Below are 21,821 nucleotides of genomic sequence, written 5' to 3' on the forward strand. Positions count from 1 at the left end.
TGAACCCTACTTGGGTGTCCCTCCCAAGATCATGGAGCATATACCTGAGGGATTACACCAGTCTCATCTTCAGCCTTGTCCTTTAAAGACTGGCTGAATGACCTACTGGGACCGGTTCCTGAATGAGGAAATAGGAAGGGAAAACCTTAATCATAATTTAACAATTAGTTATTAATATAATAGAAAAAAAGTCACTTTTCTCAGAACCATACCACTCCAAACTATGGTGCTTGTCTGTTCCCATGCTGTGGAGGAGCATTGTTTATCCAGTTGAGTCAGATTCTTCATGACCCCGTTTGGGATTTTCTTGGCAAAGATACTGGAGTTTGCCAATTCTTTCTCTAGCTCATTTTACAGATGAGGAACTGTAGCAAACAGGGTTAAGTGACTTGCACAGGGGCACACACCTAGTAAGCGTATGAGGCCAAATTTGAACTCAGGATGCATTGTAGTGCTGTCCTATGAAGCTATTAATGCTTATGAGGCTGTCAGCAAAGGTTGAGATAAAAGAGGGAAAAGAAGAGAAGCATATTACTGGATAGCCACTGAATTACACACATACTACAAATACCATTCTGAATTCTTCTGTGTACCTACTCGCAGACTGTTCAGGTCCTCAATATGTATCACCTAAACTACAATAACAGGCTCTTAATGTCTTCTCCCTTTCCAGTTTCTCCTTTTAGCACCAATCTAGCCTCCACAAAACTGCCAAGATAATCTTCTAAACCATAGGTCTGATCATGACACTTCCCTGTTAATCTTTAGCAGATTCTAGGATAAAACATTCCTTAGTCAAGAATATAAACACCTCCCCAATCTGGCCCTAGTTTGCTTTAACAACTTTATTTCATATTATTTCCCATTACTCACTTGTTTTGGTCATATTGAACTTGCGATTTCTCCCCACTCTCTCTGCATTTCCATCTCAGAATCCTTTGTCATCCTTCAATGTTCAGTTCCCATCAGTTCGTTGAAGACTTCCTTGCTCTGTTTCTAGTGGTCTTTCCCTCCTCAAATTACCTTTTATTATATTTTTAAAACTTTTTTGTGTATACATTACATTTCGTCAGTGGAATTTAACCTGGTCCAGCAACTTTGTTTTTGTTTTGCATAATGTCCTGTGTTTAGTAGGTACGTTATAAACATTTGCTGAATTCGATGATCAGATCTATGCCTCAGAAATATAATTTTGGCAGGAATATAAAGACTAGCTTTTAGAGCTTAAATAGAAAATTTTTAAAGAGGCTGTGCACAGAACATTGAAATTGAGAGATACTTCTGAGGCTTTCTAGTGCAACCTGGAACAGTTCAGTAATCTTCTCTCCAATATTTAAACCAAACCAGACTACTAGCTCTTCTTCCAAACTTGATATGTTATGTTTTTATTTAATTATAATAAATAAATTAATTAATTAATAAAATTATTATAATAAAATTATTTATTTAAAATTGTTTTCAGTTTTCTACAATCCCCTCCATCCTTACTCCCTCCTCGAGCGTGCAGTCTTATATAGGTTCTACACCTGCATTCTTATTAAATACATTTTCACCTTAGTCATGTTGCATAGAAGAATGAAAATGAATGGGAGAAACCATAAAACAAAACAAAACACAAGAGAAAATAGTCTGCTTCGTTCTGTGATCCAATTCCATAGTTCTTTCTCTGAATGTGGAAGGCATTTTGCCTTGAGTCCATTGGGAATTTTCTAGGTCTTTGCATTGCTGTGAAGCCCGAAGTCTACCAGAAAAATTCCTCACACACTGTGGTTGTTGCTGTGTACAAAGTTCTGATATGTTATCTTAATATGTGCAGTAGGGTAAATTGGTAGATTATGCCTTTCATTATCTTCCTCTTCTTTCAGAGCTCAGCTAAGATTCTACTTCCTCTGTGTCATCTTCCTTAATTGCCTCCTCCAGCTGAAAATGCCCTCTTCAGAGCACTGTCCACATCACTCCCTACTTTGAATTTACTTATCTGTGTATCTTTATACTTCAGAAGCAAGTTCCTTGAGGGCTAGGTTTTAGCTAATGGACAGCTCAGTACCTGGAACATATTAAATACTTAATAAATGCTGAAATGAATTTCGATCTTGAGGGTGGGGTGTAGAAACTGGAGTAGATCATATATTTATTGGGATAGAGGTGGTCATCCTACACTTGGCACTTGAGCTACCCTGAGTTCTCTAGAGCCTCCTGCAGGACTGCGATTGCCACAGGTGTGATTGCTGTGCTCAGGAACGAGGATGGCATTGTCAGTGACCTATTCAACACCAACATGGCCACCGTCACCACCTCAGCAAAAAAAATTGGTAGGGCACTTGAAAAGAGAGGAGAGAGGAGACAAGCCCAGACCTACTCTTTTTAGTTTAAAGCCCTATTCATTGGATTTACAAGAATTCAGGAAAATAAATTTTACCAGCCCTTGTTCAATGCATTTCATTTGAGCCAAGAGTCCATCATTGCTATATTTTAAGTCATAATCCAGAAATTCAAATCCTATTTTCAGATTTCATCTTCTTAACTAGTTCCATACTTCTTAAATATTTTTTTCTTCCTAAATTTTTGCTTTCAGTTGATACTAGTAAGAAAAGCACTACCTGTGCACTCAAGATTTTCATTTCTTCACTAATATGTCACAATTCTCACAGATGACTTTAAAGTTGTTCCTGACAGTATTATTTGTGTCCATATGAATCTCGAGAAATGGAAAATAGTCAGAAGGTATGATAAGTCTTGGGAGGTTTTCAGTCATGTCCTAGATACACGCCCTTGTTAGACAGTAGACCTCTCTATTATTAGTCATGTCAACAAATAATTGTATCATGTCTCCCTGGCAGGAAGTGAATCACCACTACTATTTGTGTCTTCTTTTTTGACTTTTACTGGATAAATCTTAATCTGATGCCTTCACATCCATGTGGATACATACCATTATTCCTTGGGACTCAAGTAACTGCTGCTTTTTTAGGGTATCCAGTTCTGTCCATAACAAACAGCCTTATAGCTCTTATCTTGCTTTAAATGTTACGTGGCCCTTCTTCCTTTTCCCTTCTCTGTCACAACCTTGTGCCCTCCAGCCTTTGGACCCTTATCAGTATTCCTTCTCTGTCTCTTCAGATTCTTTATCTTCTTTGTTTTTATATTGAAGACCTTTGTCATTTTTAAAAGGAATACTCCATTCTTCCTGATAACCTGGAAAGTGGAGAGGCAGTCCACAAATTCCTTTACCTTTTTTTTCTTTTGAGGAAGATTACTTTGCACTTTGAGCATAGATAGTAGTTACATTACTATTTCAGAAAGATAATTGTGCACTTTTCCTCTGTCATTGTTTTTCATCAAAATCTTTTATGATTCCATAACACTGAGTATATTATGGTTTCTTCCAAATGGCCCTACCATTCATTCATTTTCCTGTGGCTGGAGCTTTGATGTTACCTTTGGCTTTTTCCTCTCTTATTCCTCAAGTATGCAGTCTGTTGTAAAGTGCTATTGAGTCTACCTCTGTGTATCTCCCAGTCATTTTCTTTCCCTATGTTCCTACTACTATTCCTCTAGCACTGACTCTTATTACTACACACTTAGACTGTTTCAAAAGTCTCCCAACAGGTCTTCCTAACTCATCCTTTATGCCCCTCCTGTACCTGGCTTGCTAGTATGCGATTTTGTCATAACACTTTTTAGCTCGAAAAATGGCATTGTAGTGCCTACCAGGCAAAATTTGGATTCCTTTCCATCATGTGAGGGTCTCATGAATGCACACAGGTATTATTTGGTATTGTGGTTATTTGTTTAGGTGCCATATCTACCTACAAGACTACATAAACTCTCTGAGAGGGCAGAGACTAGACCTTGTTTAAACTATGTATGCATGACAAAGCAGAGAGCTAGTCTTGGAACCAGGAAGATCTGGGTTCAGGTTCTACTTCTGACATATTCTTTGTTACCCTGGGCAAGTCTTTTAAAACTCAGTAATCTAGGCAGCTCTCCAAGACTACATGTTGCAGAGAAAATGCTGATCTACATTGATAGAAGTTTCTTAATTATGAAGTTCCCTGTATCAGTGATACCATAAACCTGGGTTCTTTATCTTTCTCTTAACACCAAGTAGGATGTACAGAGAATTTGACATACCTGTAAATAATTTGTGTGATGGTAAAGGAGGAATAAAAGAGGAAAAAGCCAAAGGTAACATCAGAGCTCCAGCCACGGGAAAATGAATGCATGGTAGGGCCGTTTGGAAGAAACCATAATACACTCAGTGTTATGGAATCATAAAAGATTTTGGTGAAAAACAATGACAGAGGATTTCTAGCAAGTACAGAGCAGTGACCCATATGAAGTGCACAGTTATCTTTCTGAGATAGTAACGTAACTGCTGTCTATGCTGTACTTAAAAAATTACCTAGAAATGCCCACATGCCACTTCATCTTGTTTTCACCAAGAATGCTCTCGTTGCATTCATTGACATTGTCATACTTTCTAAAAATGGAAAAACAGGCATTGTTGGTAGGTGTGAATGTCTTCTTTCTGGATATAACAGTTGTTTAATAGATATCTATTGAGCCAAACTGATAGATGTGAATAAAAAATATGCCTTTTCCATTAATCACATTAAGTCCCTACTGTGTGTCATACATTATCCTAGGGCCTCCTGGGATACAAAGGAAAGAGACACAGAGTTAAATAGTACCTACTCTGAAAGAGCTTACAAGTCCATATATAATTATGTACAGAATAAATGTAGGAAGAATAAATACAAATAAATGCAGTCATCAAATAAAGATAATTTGAGAAGACAGGCATTAGTAGTTGGAGGATCATGAAGGCTTCATGTAGAACATGCTGCTTCAGTTATATTTTGAAGAAAGATAGTGATTCTTTAAGGCACAAGTGAGGAAGGGGAGTGAATTCTAGGGATGGGAGACAACCAGTGCAAAGGCACAGGGATGGGAGATGTCATGCTATATGTGACAAGTTAATAAAAGATTAGTTCAGCTTGATTGCAGAGTGTGAGACAGGGTGTAATGTCCAGTTAAGCCAGCAAGATAGGATAGGACCAACTTGCAAAGAGCTTTAAAAGCTAAACAGAGGAGCTTATATTTAACCTAGGAAAAAACTAGGGAATTGGAATTGAGTAAGGGAGAAACATGGTTAGATATGCTCTTAAGGAAATCGCTTGGCAGCAGCATTTAGAGTGGATTAGAGTGGTGACAGACTTGAGTCAGGACACCAATTAGGAAGCCATTGAAATAATCTAGGTGAATGGTGATAGAGACCTGAACTAAAAGGGTACCTGTGTGAGCATAGAGAAGCAGTCAGGTCTAAGAGGTGTTGTAAAGGTAGATTTGGCAGCTGATGGTGCGTGTGAGGTTAGGGGAAGCATACTAAAAGACTAATAAAGCTGAATTCAAGTATGGTGTTGAGCAGGGAAATAAAATGTCCTACTTATGATTCAAAAAATGAAAGATTTGCCTGGATTCCCCTACCTTTGTGATATTGGGCAGCTCTTTAACTTTTCTGGTCCTCAATTTTTTCATCTGTAAAATAAGTTTTAATAGATAAAGATGGTCTTCAAGTTTGTTTTCAACTCTAAGTCCTAAAATTACCTGTAGGTGAGGATGAACCTATGTGGTTTTTATAATATTTATTTTATAATATTTAGATGAATTATTATTGTTTACTAGTTTGATGTATCAGTATCCTCTTAGTAAGAAACATATGGAAAAGGCTTTTTAGATATTCATGAAATATTTAGAGTAAAATAGAGTTCACTGACTATTACATTTACCATATGAAAGTTTTAGCATTCAGATTTTATTTGTGTACAGTACATGAAGAATGTGCCTGTTGCTTCTTTACTTCCTGATTATTATTTACTAACAAGCTATTACATTTGGTAGAGTACTTTGAACATTATCTGTGAAAGCTCAATTAGACACTGATTATCTTTGATTGGAAAATCACTTGCTCTTAAAGAAAAGCAGAAATCAGCATTTTATCTTCAAATTATGCAATTAATAGATTGATTTGTGTTTTCAACCAAAAAAAATCTAAAGTAAAATAAATGAATGGAAACATTTTAATAAATACTTACTATGTGCAAAGCACTCTGCTAAGTACTGGGGATGCAAATAGAAAATTTAGACAGAACTACTTTCAAGGATCTCATATTCTAATGGGAGAGACAACTCTTGTGGAAGGTTTTAGCTATAAGTCACATGGAAAGATCCCATGATTCTTGGAGTGCATTAGTAAAAAAGATAGTAATGCCTGTTGAGTTTTTTTTAATGATTAAAAAAACTATGTCTGTTTTTGATGATCTTTTTTGATGATGAACTATTTGACAATCCCAAGAACCTTGGTGGAAAGAATTTTCTTTTTGGGTCTTCAGTAGCTGTGGCTGTAGCACTTGCAGAAGTGGTTATATTGACACAGGGATTGCTTGCCAGATTGATGATCATACACATGAAAAATATAATTAAAAAATAATAACATTAGGTAGTTGGTTCTGTAATTACAATGGGGAATTCTGTCTGTAGCTCTTATTAATATGAATAGGAATTTCCTGTTTTGTTCCTTAAGAAGGAATAGGAAATGAAATCCGTTAGTTGGAAATATGCACATTAAAGTCTAGGTATATAGAGGCAGTGCTTTCTCAGTTCGTTGACCTCTAGCTATAAGCCCCCTCAAATCAAGAGGAGCTTCAGAGTGGGAAACAAAAATAGGCTGAAGAAAAGTTTCCAGGGAATATTCTTTTTTAAAAATTAATTGATTTGTTTTCAGTTTTCAACAATCACTTCCATAAGTCTTAAATTTTTCCCCTCCTCCCTTCCTCCCTGAGATAGCATGCCATCTTATATGGATTCTACACATACATTCTTATTAAACATATTTTCTCTAGGGAGCATTCTGAGCACAAAAATGGGGAGGGTATCTAGGATTGGGTATTTGGGAAACTGGGCTTCCAAAAACATACTCTATAGGGAGATGTTATAGCCAGAGCTGGAAAGAGACATCAAAGGAGTAAAAACATATTTCAGTAAAGAAGGATCCTAGAAGTGTTTGGGGAAAATTTTAGTTTTGGGAATGGGTCTAAGAAGTATTTCACAACTTACCAGTAACTGTTCATCCCATTCTCACCTCTAATTCAACTTGTCCAAATAGTTCTCCATCCATACCTCCCAAATCTACCTTCTCCTGATATCCATGTTTGTTACTGTACCATCTTCACCATCTTCTGACTCCAGATAATTTTCCTAGTCTCATAGGCTTAGAACTTTGGCATCAACTTTAATTCTTTCCTCTGTCTTGTCCATTACTTCCATTCAGGCACCAAATTTTATTATACATAACTTCTGAAAGTCTTTCTCCTAATAGTTCTCTTTTTTCAATTTTTTGTTTCACAAATTATAGGCTCTGATTACTTTCTGCCAGTACTGTTGTAATCTATTAATTTGTTTCCCTTCCTTTAGTCTCTTCTCACTGTAATGTCACTTACAGTTGCTTTATTAATCTTCTTAAAACACTGTTTTCAGTCAACTTATTTGTGCTGCTGAAAAACATTCAATGGCTCCCCATTATCTAGAGGCATTGTAGTATAATAGAAAGAGTACTGAACTGAGTCAAAAGACTTTTTTGTCCAAAACCATTAGCTATGTTCCCTTACACAAATGCTTTTAACTTCTCTAAAACTCAATTTTTGCTTAGATAAAAAATGACTTATCTCACACAATTGTGAGAATCAAAGCCTGTGAAAGTGCTTTGAGAACCAAGATGCTTTAAAAGGATAAGATAGCATTATTGTTATCACATAATAAACTCCATAGTCCTGGAACTCAAGGCAACACACAACTTGGTTCCAACTACCTTTTCCACCTTTTCTATTTCCTCTCTAAATTGTGCTAGCCAGATTGATATGGTCACTCTCCCATCGTTGTACTCATTCCCCATTAGAATATGAGATCCTTGAAAGCAGGTTCTGTCTAAATTTTCTATTTGTATCCCCAGTACCTTAGCATAGTTCTTTCTACACAGTAAACATTTATTAAATGCTTTCATTCATTTATTTTAGTTTAGAAGGAATAACCATTCCCTTTGATCTTATTGTTCCTTCCACCCAGTATGTCCATATTTTCCTCTTCATTAAATTCTAGCTTAGTTCTTACTAATTACGTAAAATTCTCTGACAATCAAAAGCCATAGTGAGCTCAATTTCTTAAGAGACTTGTAGTACAATTTTCTGTACCATTTATTTGGTGGTATGCTGTTTCTTATGATGCTGTTTTTGTACAAATATACATAAACACATGTCTATACATATGAGCACACATACATAATTATATATACACATATATAAATGTATGAGTGTATATGCATGTGTATATATATGTGTGTATATGTATCTGTACACATCTGTGTGTATGTATCTCTATGCACACACACTTGAAAAACTTATATTAAGAAAAAATCATTCTGCAGAGATGAGGTTAATGCTCATTACAGCTATAGGGTTGTGTAGAATAAATGGATCAACCAGAACTGCATGAAATTAAGTAAGGATTCATACATATGAATTTAAGCAGAATTTTGGGGGGGAAGGACAGATTTAATGGAGATGAAGTGAGAACATTTCAGATGCAAGGAATGGCATATGTGAAAGTTTGGAAAGAAATAGGAAATGACTCACTTTACTGTAGATATACTATAATTCTTATTCCTGAAGTAATAATTTTCACTAAAGTAAGAAAGAAGTCATTCTGTACTCTGGGATGCTCAGCAGAAATAGAGTAGCTTTTAATTTGTTTATTAGAATATTGCCTCTACACCTACTGTTCCAAAACCTCATGCCCACATGAAGATGATGCTAGGTTTATTTTTGGTGTATTAGAGAGTGTGGATTCTTAGAAACTATTGTAGAGTTTACCTTATTGGATAGGTTCTGAGCACAATCCTAATATCAAATTGTGTCTGCTTCCGAACATGGACCAGCCTAAACTAAATCTGGAGAGGTTCATTAACATAACATTAGGCTGGCAATTGATTGATGAATCCTTTGGCAATGGAAACCCATAAAACAAAGAAAACTAAAAAGTAACCTTGGGTTTTCTGTGTTTTTCTTCCACTTATGTTATGACAGTGGAATGTTCTTCCTCACTTCTGCCTCTTTGTTTCCTTGGCTTCAAGACCCACCTCAAATCCCAACTTCCTTAAGGGTCTTCTCCTGTCCCTCTACGCACCTGCTGGTGCCTATAATTATGCCTCTGAGTTTACCTTCACTCTACCCAGTATAATCTCTTGTGCATATCTAGTTATTTTCGTCTGTATCTCTCTCTTTAGAATGGGAACTTCTTCAGGGCAGGGACTACTTTTGCCTTTCTTTGTATTTGCACCACACCTTGCACATAATTACTTAATAAATGCTTGCTGACTGACCGACTGATAGAGCAAAGAAAAAGGAGACAGTGGTTGCTAATCATTAGTTTTTCAACTATAAACATTAACTTCATTATTAGTATTCTGAATGTAAGATTGTTGTCCAGTGACTAGCTAGTATATGCCTTACAGGAGAAACTGAATCATATCAACCTTATCATATTCTCTAAATGAATCCAGAAGACAAAAGGAAATTGTATGTCAATGGAAGGATGGCATGCAGTTTCTCCTGGGAGAGACAATTAAAGAAATTGGTGGAGATGGTTTTATTTATTATACATCCAATGGCAGAGAGATGCATTATTTTCATGGTATAGTTAACTCTTATTGAAATACTCATGATTAGCATTGAGCATCAGCATTAGCTCGTGATCACAATAAGAGCCCTATGAAAGTAATCGCAGTTTATCAACTTCTTTTGCAAAGGATAGCAAAGTAGACAAATTATGAGAACTTGATAAGAACTGTCCAAGTGCATATACTTTGATGCAAAGATGAAAATGGGTGAAGTTGGTGCAAAATATATTGAAAAATATGAGAAAGCATGTAACTAGGGAAAATTCTTTACAGCTATTTCTTCTGATAAAGGCCTAATTTGTAAGCTGTCTAGGGAAATAATTCTAACTTATAAGAATGACCATTTTTCAGTTAATAAGTTGTCAAAGGATATGAAGTTTTCAGAAGAAATGCAAACTATACTAGCCATAGGAAAAACGTTCCAAATCTCTACTCATTAGAGAAATGCAAATTAAAGCAACTCTATGATTCCACCTTATGCCCATCAGATTGGGAAAGTTGACAAAAAGAGAGAATGAGAAAGGCTGGAGGGACGTTAGGAAAACGGGTACTGTGAATTAGACCAGCCTTTCAGGAAAGCAATTTAAAACTATACCTAAACATTACTAAACTGCACATAATACCCTTTGATCCAGCAATATGACTGCTAGGTCTATATCCTGAAGGGGTCAAAGAAAGAGGAAAAGGACCCAAATTTATAAAACTATTTATGGTCGCTGGCTTCTTGGTGGCAGAGAACTAGAAGCTAATTCCTCATCATTTGAGGGATTGCTTAAATGACAGCATATGAATTTACTGGAATACTGTTATGCCATAAGAACTTACAAAGGGTATGAGTTCAGGGAGACTTGGAGTACTTACATAAACAAGAACTTTGCCCCCACCCATCCCTTTTCCAAACTTTTCTGTCACTGTTCAGAGCACCACCATCCTTCTCACCATCCAAGTTCACAGATTTGATGTGATCCTCATTTCTCTTACTCAACTCAATATCCTATACTGTATCTCTTATATATGTTCCTTTCTCTTCACTCACAGCCATCAGTCTGGTTTAAGCCCTCCTCTCTCACCTGCACTGTAGTAATAGTTCCCTGTTTAGTTTTCAGTTTCCCTATTCCAATGGATATTCCATGTAACCACCAAAGTAATTTTCTTAAAGTGTATGTTTTACCCTGTCACACACATATTCATTCAATTCCAGTGGCTCCCTAGTATCTCTGTGATTATGTAGAAATACCTGTCTGGCATTGAACGCTCTTCACAGTCTGGCTTTTCCTTACCTTTCCATTCTTCTTTCTTCTTACTTCTCCATCACGTACTCTGTAGATCAACAACACATTTAATACTGTTCTCCTTGTTCATAGGGCACTCCATCTCCCCTCATCGTACCTTTGCATTTGCCATTCCTCATTCCTAGCATCCCTCTCTATCTCTGTCTGTTGGAATCTCTGATTTCCTTCAAATCTCAGATCAAGCACCACCTTCTAAACAATACTTTTCCTACTAATGCCACAAGTTGCTAATGCGCTCTGGAAAACTACCTTTGATTCACTTTGTATATGTTCTGAATGTACATTTTGTTTCCCTTGAGGGCAAAAACTGTTGTACTTTTCTTTTCATATCTCTAGTGGTTAAGACTTAGAGTAAGACTTTAGTGAAAGCTAACATAAATATCAAAAACTTTGTTACACTTTCAGTTCAGTAAACATAAACAACATAGTAGAGTCCATCAAACTTGACAGTAAAAGAACACAGTTACCTTATAATTCTTGATCTCTAAAAATTTGTATGAACTGATTCAGAATGAAGTGAGCAGAACCAGGAGAATAATTTACACAGAACAACAGTGTTATAAAGACAGCTTTGAAAAACTTAAAAACTCTGATTTGTGCAGTGACCATCTAAGATTTAATGACTCAGACTTAATTTCTGATAGTCAGGTGATGGACATAAGGTGTAGAATTAGACATAGATTATTGGGCATGACCAGTGTGAGAATTTACTTGACTATGCATATTTGTTACAAGGGTCTTCTTTTTCTTTTTTTTTCCAGTGGGGGAGAGGAATGGAGAAAAGAAATGCTTATGAGTTAAAAAAATAAAATAAAAAATAATTTTTGAGCTGTATGACATTTTAAATGAAGTTACTGTTAGGGAAAAGATGTAATTAAAGTAATAGAAGTTGCCCTTTTCTTCCATGTAGTACCACTTAATTAGCATGTGGGATGCCTAGCTGTGTGTAAGTTGTTAAAGAAGGTCCAATTCTTGTTCAGTAGTTTATAACCTAATTTTAATTATTTTAAAATTATCTTAATGCTGTTTTTACTTAATTAGGCATTTCAAACAAATTTTCTATTATCTCTTAAAATATTACATGGTTGTGTGATTTGTAAGTTCACAGTACATTTAAACAATATATTAAAAATCAACTTAATTTCTTTAGCTTAAAGCAAGCCCTAGTCCGGTCTTGACATTTACCACTTACTCAACTTAAGAGGAAAAAAGATTTTTTAAATTTTTGAAAGTTTCTGTTGACATAGCATACAAAGACAATTTTCATGGGCCAAATTCTGCCATATCCTCCATAAAGGCCAGTTTTTCCTGTTCTTGAATACTTACGTTTGTCGATGATGACAGCGGGTACTCCTTTCATCAGTGCAGATTATAATTCACTGATGCCTTTTTATCCTGTGTGATTCTTGTTTCTGTCTTCCCTTAAATATTCCACAGGGGCCCTACCATTAGGTGGAGTGCCTTCCTCTCTCAGGACTCCATGCCATCAAGCATGTCCGTTGGTTATCCTAAAAAGAGGCACATGAATCAAGAATTGTTGCTATATTCTTGCTTATTTTCTTTGCTGTTAATAAGGTCCAAGATTTGGGTGTTTAGGGTATTAAAGGTTCAGTGTTTTTGTCAAGGGGCAGCTAGGTGGCATATAGATAGATAGAGACCTGAGTTCACATCTGCACTCAGACACTTACTAAATGTATGACCCTGGGCAAGTCACTTAACCCTGTTTATCTCAGTTTCCTCACCTGTTAAATGAACTGGAGAAGGAAATGATAAACCACTCCAGTATCTTTGCCCAGAAATCCACAAATGGGTCACAAAGAGTTGAATGTGACTGAAATGACTGAACCACAACAATATTTTTGTCAAGCCCTTCCTCCTCCTCCTCCTTCAGATTGGATATCCTGTAAGCATCTCAAACTCATCATGTCTGAAACTGAACTCATTATCTTTCCCACCAAATCTCTCTTCCTTCCAGATTATCTCATTATTGTCAAGGGCACTACCATTCTCCCGATCATCCAGGCTTACAACTTCAGTATCGTCTTCTGTCAAATTTTGTTGCTTCTTTCGTGTGCCTCCCCTTCTCTCCAGTCATGCAGTTACTACCCTAGGGCAGGCCTTGATGACCTCTCACCTGTGCCCTTACTGTAGTCTTCCACTTGGCCTTCCTGACTTGAGTCTCTCCCTGTTACAGTTCATCTTCCAGAGTGGCCAAAGTGACTTTCCTAAAACACGTGTCCATCTTGTGGCTCTGTGCTTTTGTACCAAATGTTCTCTATGCCTGGAGTGCCTTCCTTCCTCACCTCTTGATCCTAGGTTTCCTGGCTTTCCTTCAGATCGAGCTTTAAACCCTACTTTCTGTAGAAGGTCTTTTCCAATTCCCTGAATCCCTGCCTCCTGCCAGTATTCTTTGATTACCTTCCGTTTACACTATATACTTTGAATTACAGCTATTTGCACGTTGTCTCCCACATCAGAATGGGAAATTCCTGGCTGCACAGAGTCTGTTTTTCCTTTCTTTTCATCTCCAGCACTTAGCACACTGAGGGGCACATAGTGGGTACTTAATGAATTCTTGTTGACTTATTGATTATGGACAAGTCATTTTACCTCTCTCTCAGTGTCCCAGGCAAATCCCTAATGTTGTAGAGGAGTTTCCACAGTGGTAGTATTTTATATTTAAGAAGTCAGAGGTCCAGAACAAAACCAAAACAAAGTCAAATTCCTTAGGAAAGGGTGATTAGCCTGGGTCAAAGTCTATGCTTTTATTTATTTCCCATTTTTTAGCATCAAGAACTTAATAAGCCAGATTGCATTTGCCCAGGTTATATTACATACTTTCTCTATTTTTAACCTTTCTAATTTGGTATTGATTTTGATCTTTTCTTTTAACAAAGTGATAGTCTGACTGTATACAGATTGCTGATTTTGAAGAACTCCTACATCAATAACCAATTTGTTAAAATAGAATTACTTTTATTTTTGTGATAATATTTTGTGTTTGCCATGTCTGATGTTTCCCAATTCTCTTCTCAAAGAAATTACTCATGACATATAGATTCTAGGCTTCAGGATAATCTGTAAGCCTTTGACCTCTCTTGTTCTTGAGCCAAATTAAAATTTTTTTTACTTCCTCCCTCATAACTACCTTTCCATTGAAGTTACTGTGTATTAAGATATAGATAGATAGATAGATATAAATATTTCTTAATTGTAGAGTCCTAGTGACTTCTTAATAGAATTTTATCATTTCTTTATCTTTTTAACAGAATGTAAGCTTATGCTCATCTTGAATACCAAATTACTTGTGATGTTTCTTGTTGCCCTTGATCGATAAATAATAATTTCTTTATTTGCCACTCTGTGGAGAATCTATCAGCACTCCTTCCATTTAGCTGTAACTTTCTTTTGTTTTCTGATTTCATTTTTTAGTAAGAATGTCAAGACTGATATTATTCAATATCATATTATTCAGTATGCTCTAATAGGAGTGCTTCATTTTTGTGCCATGGACCTCTCTGCCTGTCTAGGAAAATCTATGGACCCCTTCTTAGAATAATATCATTAAATGGATAAAAGAAAATACATAGGATTACAGTGGAAACAAGTTGCTTTGAAATAGATACCAACATATTTTTAAAACCTAGTTAATGGCTCCCATATCAAGAACCCCTGTTGTTCTGGTACAATGTTACTATTCAAAGATGTCACACTTAGAATACTGATAGCTAAGTTAATGCTTATAGATAATAATGATGATGACCGTAATCATTGCCTTTATATGTGCCAGGCACTGTGTTAAACCCTTTATAAATATTATCTCATTTAATCCTCACAATAATCCTAGGAATTAGATGAAATAATTATCCCCATTTTATAGTTAAAGAAACTGAGGTAAAAAGAGATTAAGTGACTTTCTCAGGGTCACACCACTGGCAAATGTCTGAATCTAGATTTGAACTCAGGTTTTCCTGACTCCAGAGATGATCTTTCTATCACTCTAATACTATAGAAGTGGAAGGTGATTGAGGGCCATTTTGTAATTTTCTTAGTTTTATGGATTGTTATGGCCCAAAAATTCATGACGCAGTAGCCAGGCATGCCTCTCCATACTTTGCTAAATTAATCCTTGGAAAGTAGACCTAGACTGTTGCTACAGGTGTGCTTGAAACATCATAGCATTATAGGACTTGCCAGAATACCCCATGATGTCACCTATCCTCTTGAAAAGTCAAATAAGAAACCTTGGAGAACATATGTTCAGCTTCATACTCTGATATAACTTTGAAGTAGGGCTTTATGGAGAATGTTTTCTTTCTTAAAAACAAAATTCCAAAGATATGGCTCTTTTTGATTCCTTTCTTCTTGTTTCACTTCTAATATGAAGCAGATATGCCACTTGGGGGCAAATAAATAAGGAAACATTTTAAAAATTAATTAATTTTTAGTTTTCAGTGTTCACTTTTATAAGATTTTTAGTTCTGAATTTTCTTCTCCTTTCTTCTCTTCTCCCCTCCTCAAGATGGCATGTCGTCTGATATAAGCTCCACATGTGCATTCATATTAAACATATTTTCACATTAGTTATGCTGTAAAGAAGAATTAGTACCAATAGGAGGAACCAAGAGAAAAAAAGAGAGAGAGAGAGAGAGAGAGAGAGAGAGAGAGAGAGAGAGAGAGAGAAATAGCATGCTTCGATCTGCATTTAGACTCCATAGTTATTTTTCTGAATGTAGATGTCATTTTCCATCTTGAGTCCTTTGGAGTTATCTTAGATCCTTGCATTGCTGAGAAGAGCTAAGTCTATCAAAGTCAGTCATCAAACAATGTTCCTGTTACTGTGTAAAAGTTCTCCTGGTTCTCCTCACTTCACTCACTATCAGTTCATGTAAGTCAGGAACAAATTTTAAAGCATGGTAGTTACACTTAAAGTCCATCAAGCAATGGTTTTCACATGGTTTGTACAGTACCTCCTTTTATATAAACTACCCAGTTGTCAACTGTTTTCCAAGTTCTCAAATATTTTATATTTTGTCATGTTTAGTCACAATACCATGAATACAGTTTGGAGCTGGTAGTGGAAGTGGCATTCATTTAAGTCCTATTTCTGACACACACTTGCTGTGTAGCCCTGGACCAAGCCACTTAAATTCCTGGTGCTCTAGGCCAGTCTGCGTTGGTAGGAGACATTTCGTTATTCAGGAGTTTCTCATTGATGAAAGCCAAGTCAGTCCCCATCCCTATCCTTCTCCACAAAATCTTGGTATTGCTTATCATGCAAATAGGGTTTTCCACAGATATTCTAATGCTAGCAATATGTTACCTTTTATAATACTGACTATACAATTGTGTCTGTCTAAATGGAAGTTTTCAATATCAAAATTGGCTTAATTTCTTGTAATTTTCTTCCACATTTTCAAGTCTTAGATCTCTAGGCCCCTACAACTGACACTTGGAGTTATTGATTTAATTTTTGAGTGAAGATATATAAGGAATGGGTATACTGAGGGATGGTTAACAAGAGGATATTTATCTCTGTCTCATGGAACTTATTTCTCTTGCTATTGTTGAACATGGGTCTAACATTTGGGTTCAAAAGTTATACAAATATGAAATGAGGAAGAGATTACTAGAAGGCAAGTTATGTGAAAGAAATCTGGGGTTTTAGTAGACTACAAGTGAATCAAAAATGCAACCCAAAAAAAGCTAGTGCAATCTTAGATAGCATTAAGCTTTACAAAGTTCAGAACAAGGTATTAGTTCTGCCTTCTAGCAGTGGGATTGTTTATTTCATTTTGATGACTATTGGAGTACTATAAATAATCACTGAAGTGACCTCAGAGGCTACTGAGTACTTTCTATATTATAGACAAGTCGTTATTCAACCTTTCTTTGAGGACCTCCAGTGATGTGAAATCACCACTCTGTTAGTCTCCCTTTTCCATTTTGGATTAGCTGTTAGGATGTTTTTCCTTACACCAAACTTAAACTTTCCTCTTCAAAATTTCTTCCTACTCTTTCTAACTGTAAGAGACAGCGATCATTTCCTGCTCACCTTTACCACCCTCTGGCCCAGTTTTCTCTTCTTCAGGCTGTACTCTGCAATGGTCTGACTACATCTTTATTCTCGTGTTCAATTATGACTGCCACATTTTAGGCAGAACTTTAATAAATTGGAATCAGACCAGAACGTGAATGAAGTGGAGGCCGTGGCATTATAAGCATCATCTAAAGGAACTAGGGATGTTTAGCTTGGCAAAACGACCTTCGCAGGTGCTTGATAGCTATCTTAGTTTATTTGAAGGGTTTTGGAAGAGGATTTCATTGATCTACAATTCTGCAATAATAATAAAATTTTAAGAAGAACGGTAATCACTAACATTTATGTAGCACACACTATGTGGTAGATGTTGTGCTGAGTGTTTTGTAAGTTGTTATCTCTCTTTCCAACAGTCTTTGGAAATGTTATGAGTATTCCCATTTTACAGATGAGGAAACTGAGTTAAACAGAGAGAAGTGACTTACCCAGAGTCACACAGCTATTATGTGTCTGAGGCTAGATTTGAACTTTGGTCTTTTCTACCCTGGACCCAGAGCGCTAGCCACTGTGCTTTCTAGCTGCTTCTAAGAACTGGGAACAATTAGTGGAATTTGCAGAAAGGCAAATTTAGGCTTTATAAAGGGGGGAAAAGCCGCTAGTCATTAGAACTGTCCAAAAATGAAATGGGTTTCCTTAAGAGGGAGTGGGTTCCAGTCCCCAGGAGGTTTTCAAACAGAACCTGACAGTACACTTGTTAGTAGAGATTCATTTTTGTGATGCAATAACCTTCCAACCCTGTATCTGTGATCGATGATGACGCTTCTTCAGGTGAGAAACCCTGACATCTACCAAACTCTTTACGAGACATCGTGAGATCAGGTAAATCATTTCTTCTAAATCTGATGGAGCATCTCCAAAACAATTTTTTGTTCTTCCAAGTAGAACAGGAAGTAGATGCCCCCTACCTTATAAGAGAAACTGCACGATAGAAACAACATTCTGACCATAGATCTTCTGTCTAAAAAGACCCCGACATTTTGTTTTAGAAACTCCAACAGGAATCAAGGATAAATTTGTTATAAGGTTCCTTTCCTTTCCTTATATGGCCTATAACAACTCAGAGGGTAACCTTGACACTTTACATTTCTATTTAGAACAATTAAAGCAATGCCTGACTTCAACTTAACTCAGCAATAATTCATTAAGATGGCTCTGGGGAAATAAAGAGGAAAATAATGGGGTCTCTGTCTTCAAGGAATTTAATATCTAATTAAAATCTTTAAAAACTTAAAATACAGCACAGATACAAATAAGTAAAATATAAGGAACAGTCTAATGGGGCAAGAGAGAGATTTTGAAAGTGCACAGAATATTTTATAGTAAAAATTTTAATGAAGAGCCTATTTAAATGAAGCATTTTTCTTTTTGATTTTTGAATTTGTCATTTGTAAAATGTAGATTGATTTATATTTTTAAAGTTATGGTAGGTTAGCCCTAGTTATATTTCCACATATTCAAGTTTGAAACAATCATAATAGGGTTTTGTAATAGAGTTTTTAGCATGTTTCTTTCATAGGGTCATCAAATTACAGAGTTAAAAACCATCTTAGTAATCCATTTTAAACACTTCTAATAATTAAGATTAAATATACTTTATTAATTTTTAAAATTAAAAAAATAAATTAAAGATCCATGGAGTATAAATGGTTGTGCCAATCATACTAGAAATGTTTGCATGCAGAATCTTGGGACGAGTCATATATAGTTCATGGGCATTGCGATAAATAGTAACATTTTGTGATGTACAGATGTGCAAATAGAGTATTCCAATAAGATAAATGCACTTTTTAATATAATATTTATGTTCTTTTGGTAGCCAGAAGTGCAACTTGCTGAAGGCTTTGATGTATTTATGCCTAAATCTCAGCTGGACTCTATATTGTCAAACTACACTCGCTCAGGAAGTCTTCTCTTTAGAAAATTGGTGTGTGCATTTTTTGATGACAAGACTTTGGCAAACTCCTTGCCCAATGGAAAGAGGAAAAGAGGACTCAATGACAACCGGAAAGGACTAGACCAAAATATTGTGGGTGCAATAAAAGGTTGGTCTGCATCATTTCATTTAATGGGTTTTTTGTTCAGTTGTTTATTTTTATTATTCAATAAGATTTAACTTGAAAAAAATTATAAATTAACAGAAACAATAGTAAATTAGGTTTAAGAGCTAAATTGTAATCGACAAGGTATTTATGAACTTTGTCACTCCTGACTCTAAACACTCTCACTGGAGCGGATTATTTACGTGGTGAACTTGTCTGTTAATATATGATAAAGAGCCAAATGAGCCAACTGTAGCAGCAAACGTGTGTGTGTGTGTGTGTGTGTGTGTGTGTGTGTGTGTGTGTGTGTGTGTAAAATTTGGGAATGATTAATTTAATATACTAAATAATTACTAATTATGAACTTGATTAAAATACTTTATTTTCATAGCTCTTTTATTTGTTTTAAGAATTAAAGCTGTGGCATATTCTTAAAAAGTAGTTGAAATTGAATATAATACATTCAAGACCCAAAATTCTTTTCCGCAGGTTAATGCTACTTAGGAATGTTTAAGTTGTTAGTCTATGAAATAGAGTTATGCACTCGTTTGTTTTTGACCTGTATTGATGCCTCATTGTCCAAGACAAGTATCTTAGCACATGCATAAAAAAACATGTGCCTTTTGCCTTAAGTAATTTCTTGAATGTATGTCTATGATCCATTGTCTTAACGATGGAGAAGCGTGTTTCTGGTGAATTTATATAGACATTAGCCAGCCATAGCCAATTTCTTAGCTCAAGTCCTTAGAAATGTACTCAGTAGCAAGGATCTGCTGAAGAAAATCATCAAGCAGTAGGTTTAAATATTTAAATGTAACTTCAGAAAAGATCATAATCTAATTCTTAAATAGGAGAAAAATCCATGAAAATGAAATTTTGGTTAATATATTAACTTAAAAGAGAATAATTGATAAAAAAAAAAAGAATTTATTTCATTGTTCTTCTGAACCAAATGTCCATGGAATGGAACTACAGGTGTATACAAATACATACATACACTTGTGGCACAGATATTCTGTCTGTATAACACACATATGAAGGATATACACTTACATATTCTTTCCTCTGCAGTCATCTTGCAAAATAAATTAATTTTATAGTAATAAAAAGATATGTGAAAATTGACTATTAATTTTGCAAAATAGAAAATGCTTCTCAATAGAGTTAGTAAGTGCCAGACACCCAGTGTGTCTCCACTATAGCTTCCTTTGTTTATTGCTGAAACTGAAACCTTTATTAATACATAACTTCTTATTCTCCATCAGAATTTTTTTTTTTTTGCTTAATTAATGTGACAGTTAAGTTGTAGTTAATATGAGAAGCTGCAGAGATGACACAGTCTGTTCCATTTCAGGACAGAGTGGTGCCGTCTGGAGTGACATTGAAAATAGGGTTATCTGAAAATAGGTATCTGAAAAATGGTCAGTGATGTAACTACAATTTGCTGAAGGAAAGATGGGCCTTGTTTCAATTTAATTTGGTTGGGATCTCCTGAAAACTTTAAGGTCAAATCTGAAAATGCTTTTCATTGCTGAAGCTTTTAAACACACTGAAGAGTAGCCAGAAATTGATTTAATTTTCCTTTTTTTCAGGACAGCATATTAACATTATTAAAGAGATTGGAAATTAGGAACCATAAATGATCATGGCCTATTTTAAAAGCAGGATTTGAGATATCCTAATAATGGATAGTGTATGAAATTTTTCATTGCAAGTAGACAGATACAGGTTTGTTTTCTCATCCATTTTAGATGGAAGTATTAGACATTATGCAAGTGTTTGGAAAAGGTACATTATAAAAGGAATATCAGATGTGCCTTGATTCTCTCAACTTCCCATTCCCAGGCTAGAGATTAGAATAACCTCAAGACATTCAGCCTTGACAGTATTTATCACAGTGAAGTGTTAAGGCAGTTGTCCAGATAATTCAGGCTTGGGAAACAATTGACCCAAAATATTCAAGTAATGGAAACAAATATAGTTTTTATTTGAATTATCCTGATAATATCCTTAAACCCCACTCAAGTTTGTAGACACAGCATCAGTAAACTTAATTCCTAAGGTACACCAATTATTGTTCTAGCTTGTCCTTTAGTTATTGCCTATGCCTCAATTTTTACACCACAATAGTAATATTCTCACCTCTACTCAATTTATCTTAAAGGTTTTAAAAACAACTTTCTTTACAATATTAAGATCTACCAACTAATAAATACTGATAAACCTTTTCTTAAAAAAAGTCATATATAAACATTCATCCTGTTTTCCTAACACTTGTGTAAATGCCCTGTTCAACTCATCCAGCTCTAATTAACTTAAAGTTGATTAACCCATATATTATATGATGTTATTTTTTTAAAATTCATTTATGCAAAGTTTTTCTGGTTTTTCTTAGGGATAATATATGTTGGTAGGAAAGAAGAAGAAAGTCTATTCTTCAGCTTAAGTCTACTATATCAGATAGGTCATGAGCATTTATTGGAAGCTTAATAGGTTTTTTTCCATTTATGTAAGCCCATCATTCTATCACATGTCTCTTGTATCATTATTTGACATGTGATTTCAAAAGATTTTATAAACATCTAAAAACTTAGCAATTCCATACAACATCCTTCAGAACACAAAGCAATATTTTTTAGCTGTTTGTAGCATACTGA

At 35.4% G+C, this 21,821-nt stretch overlaps 1 protein-coding gene across 10 annotated transcripts in view; it reads left to right on the top strand.

The window, feature by feature from the left end:
* BEND7 (BEN domain containing 7) overlaps positions 1-21,821 on the top strand; it is a 210,550-nt gene that overhangs the window by 50,007 nt on the left and 138,722 nt on the right. For all 10 annotated transcript variants that reach the window (XM_072653272.1, XM_072653273.1, XM_072653277.1 and 7 more), the window contains one exon: positions 18,942-19,167. In XM_072653272.1, coding sequence (XP_072509373.1) covers positions 18,942-19,167 — 226 coding nt within the window. The remainder of the gene's footprint in view (positions 1-18,941; positions 19,168-21,821) is intronic.

Source organism: Notamacropus eugenii, chromosome 3, assembly GCF_028372415.1.
Source record: "Notamacropus eugenii isolate mMacEug1 chromosome 3, mMacEug1.pri_v2, whole genome shotgun sequence".
Classification (NCBI taxonomy): domain Eukaryota; kingdom Metazoa; phylum Chordata; class Mammalia; order Diprotodontia; family Macropodidae; genus Notamacropus; species Notamacropus eugenii.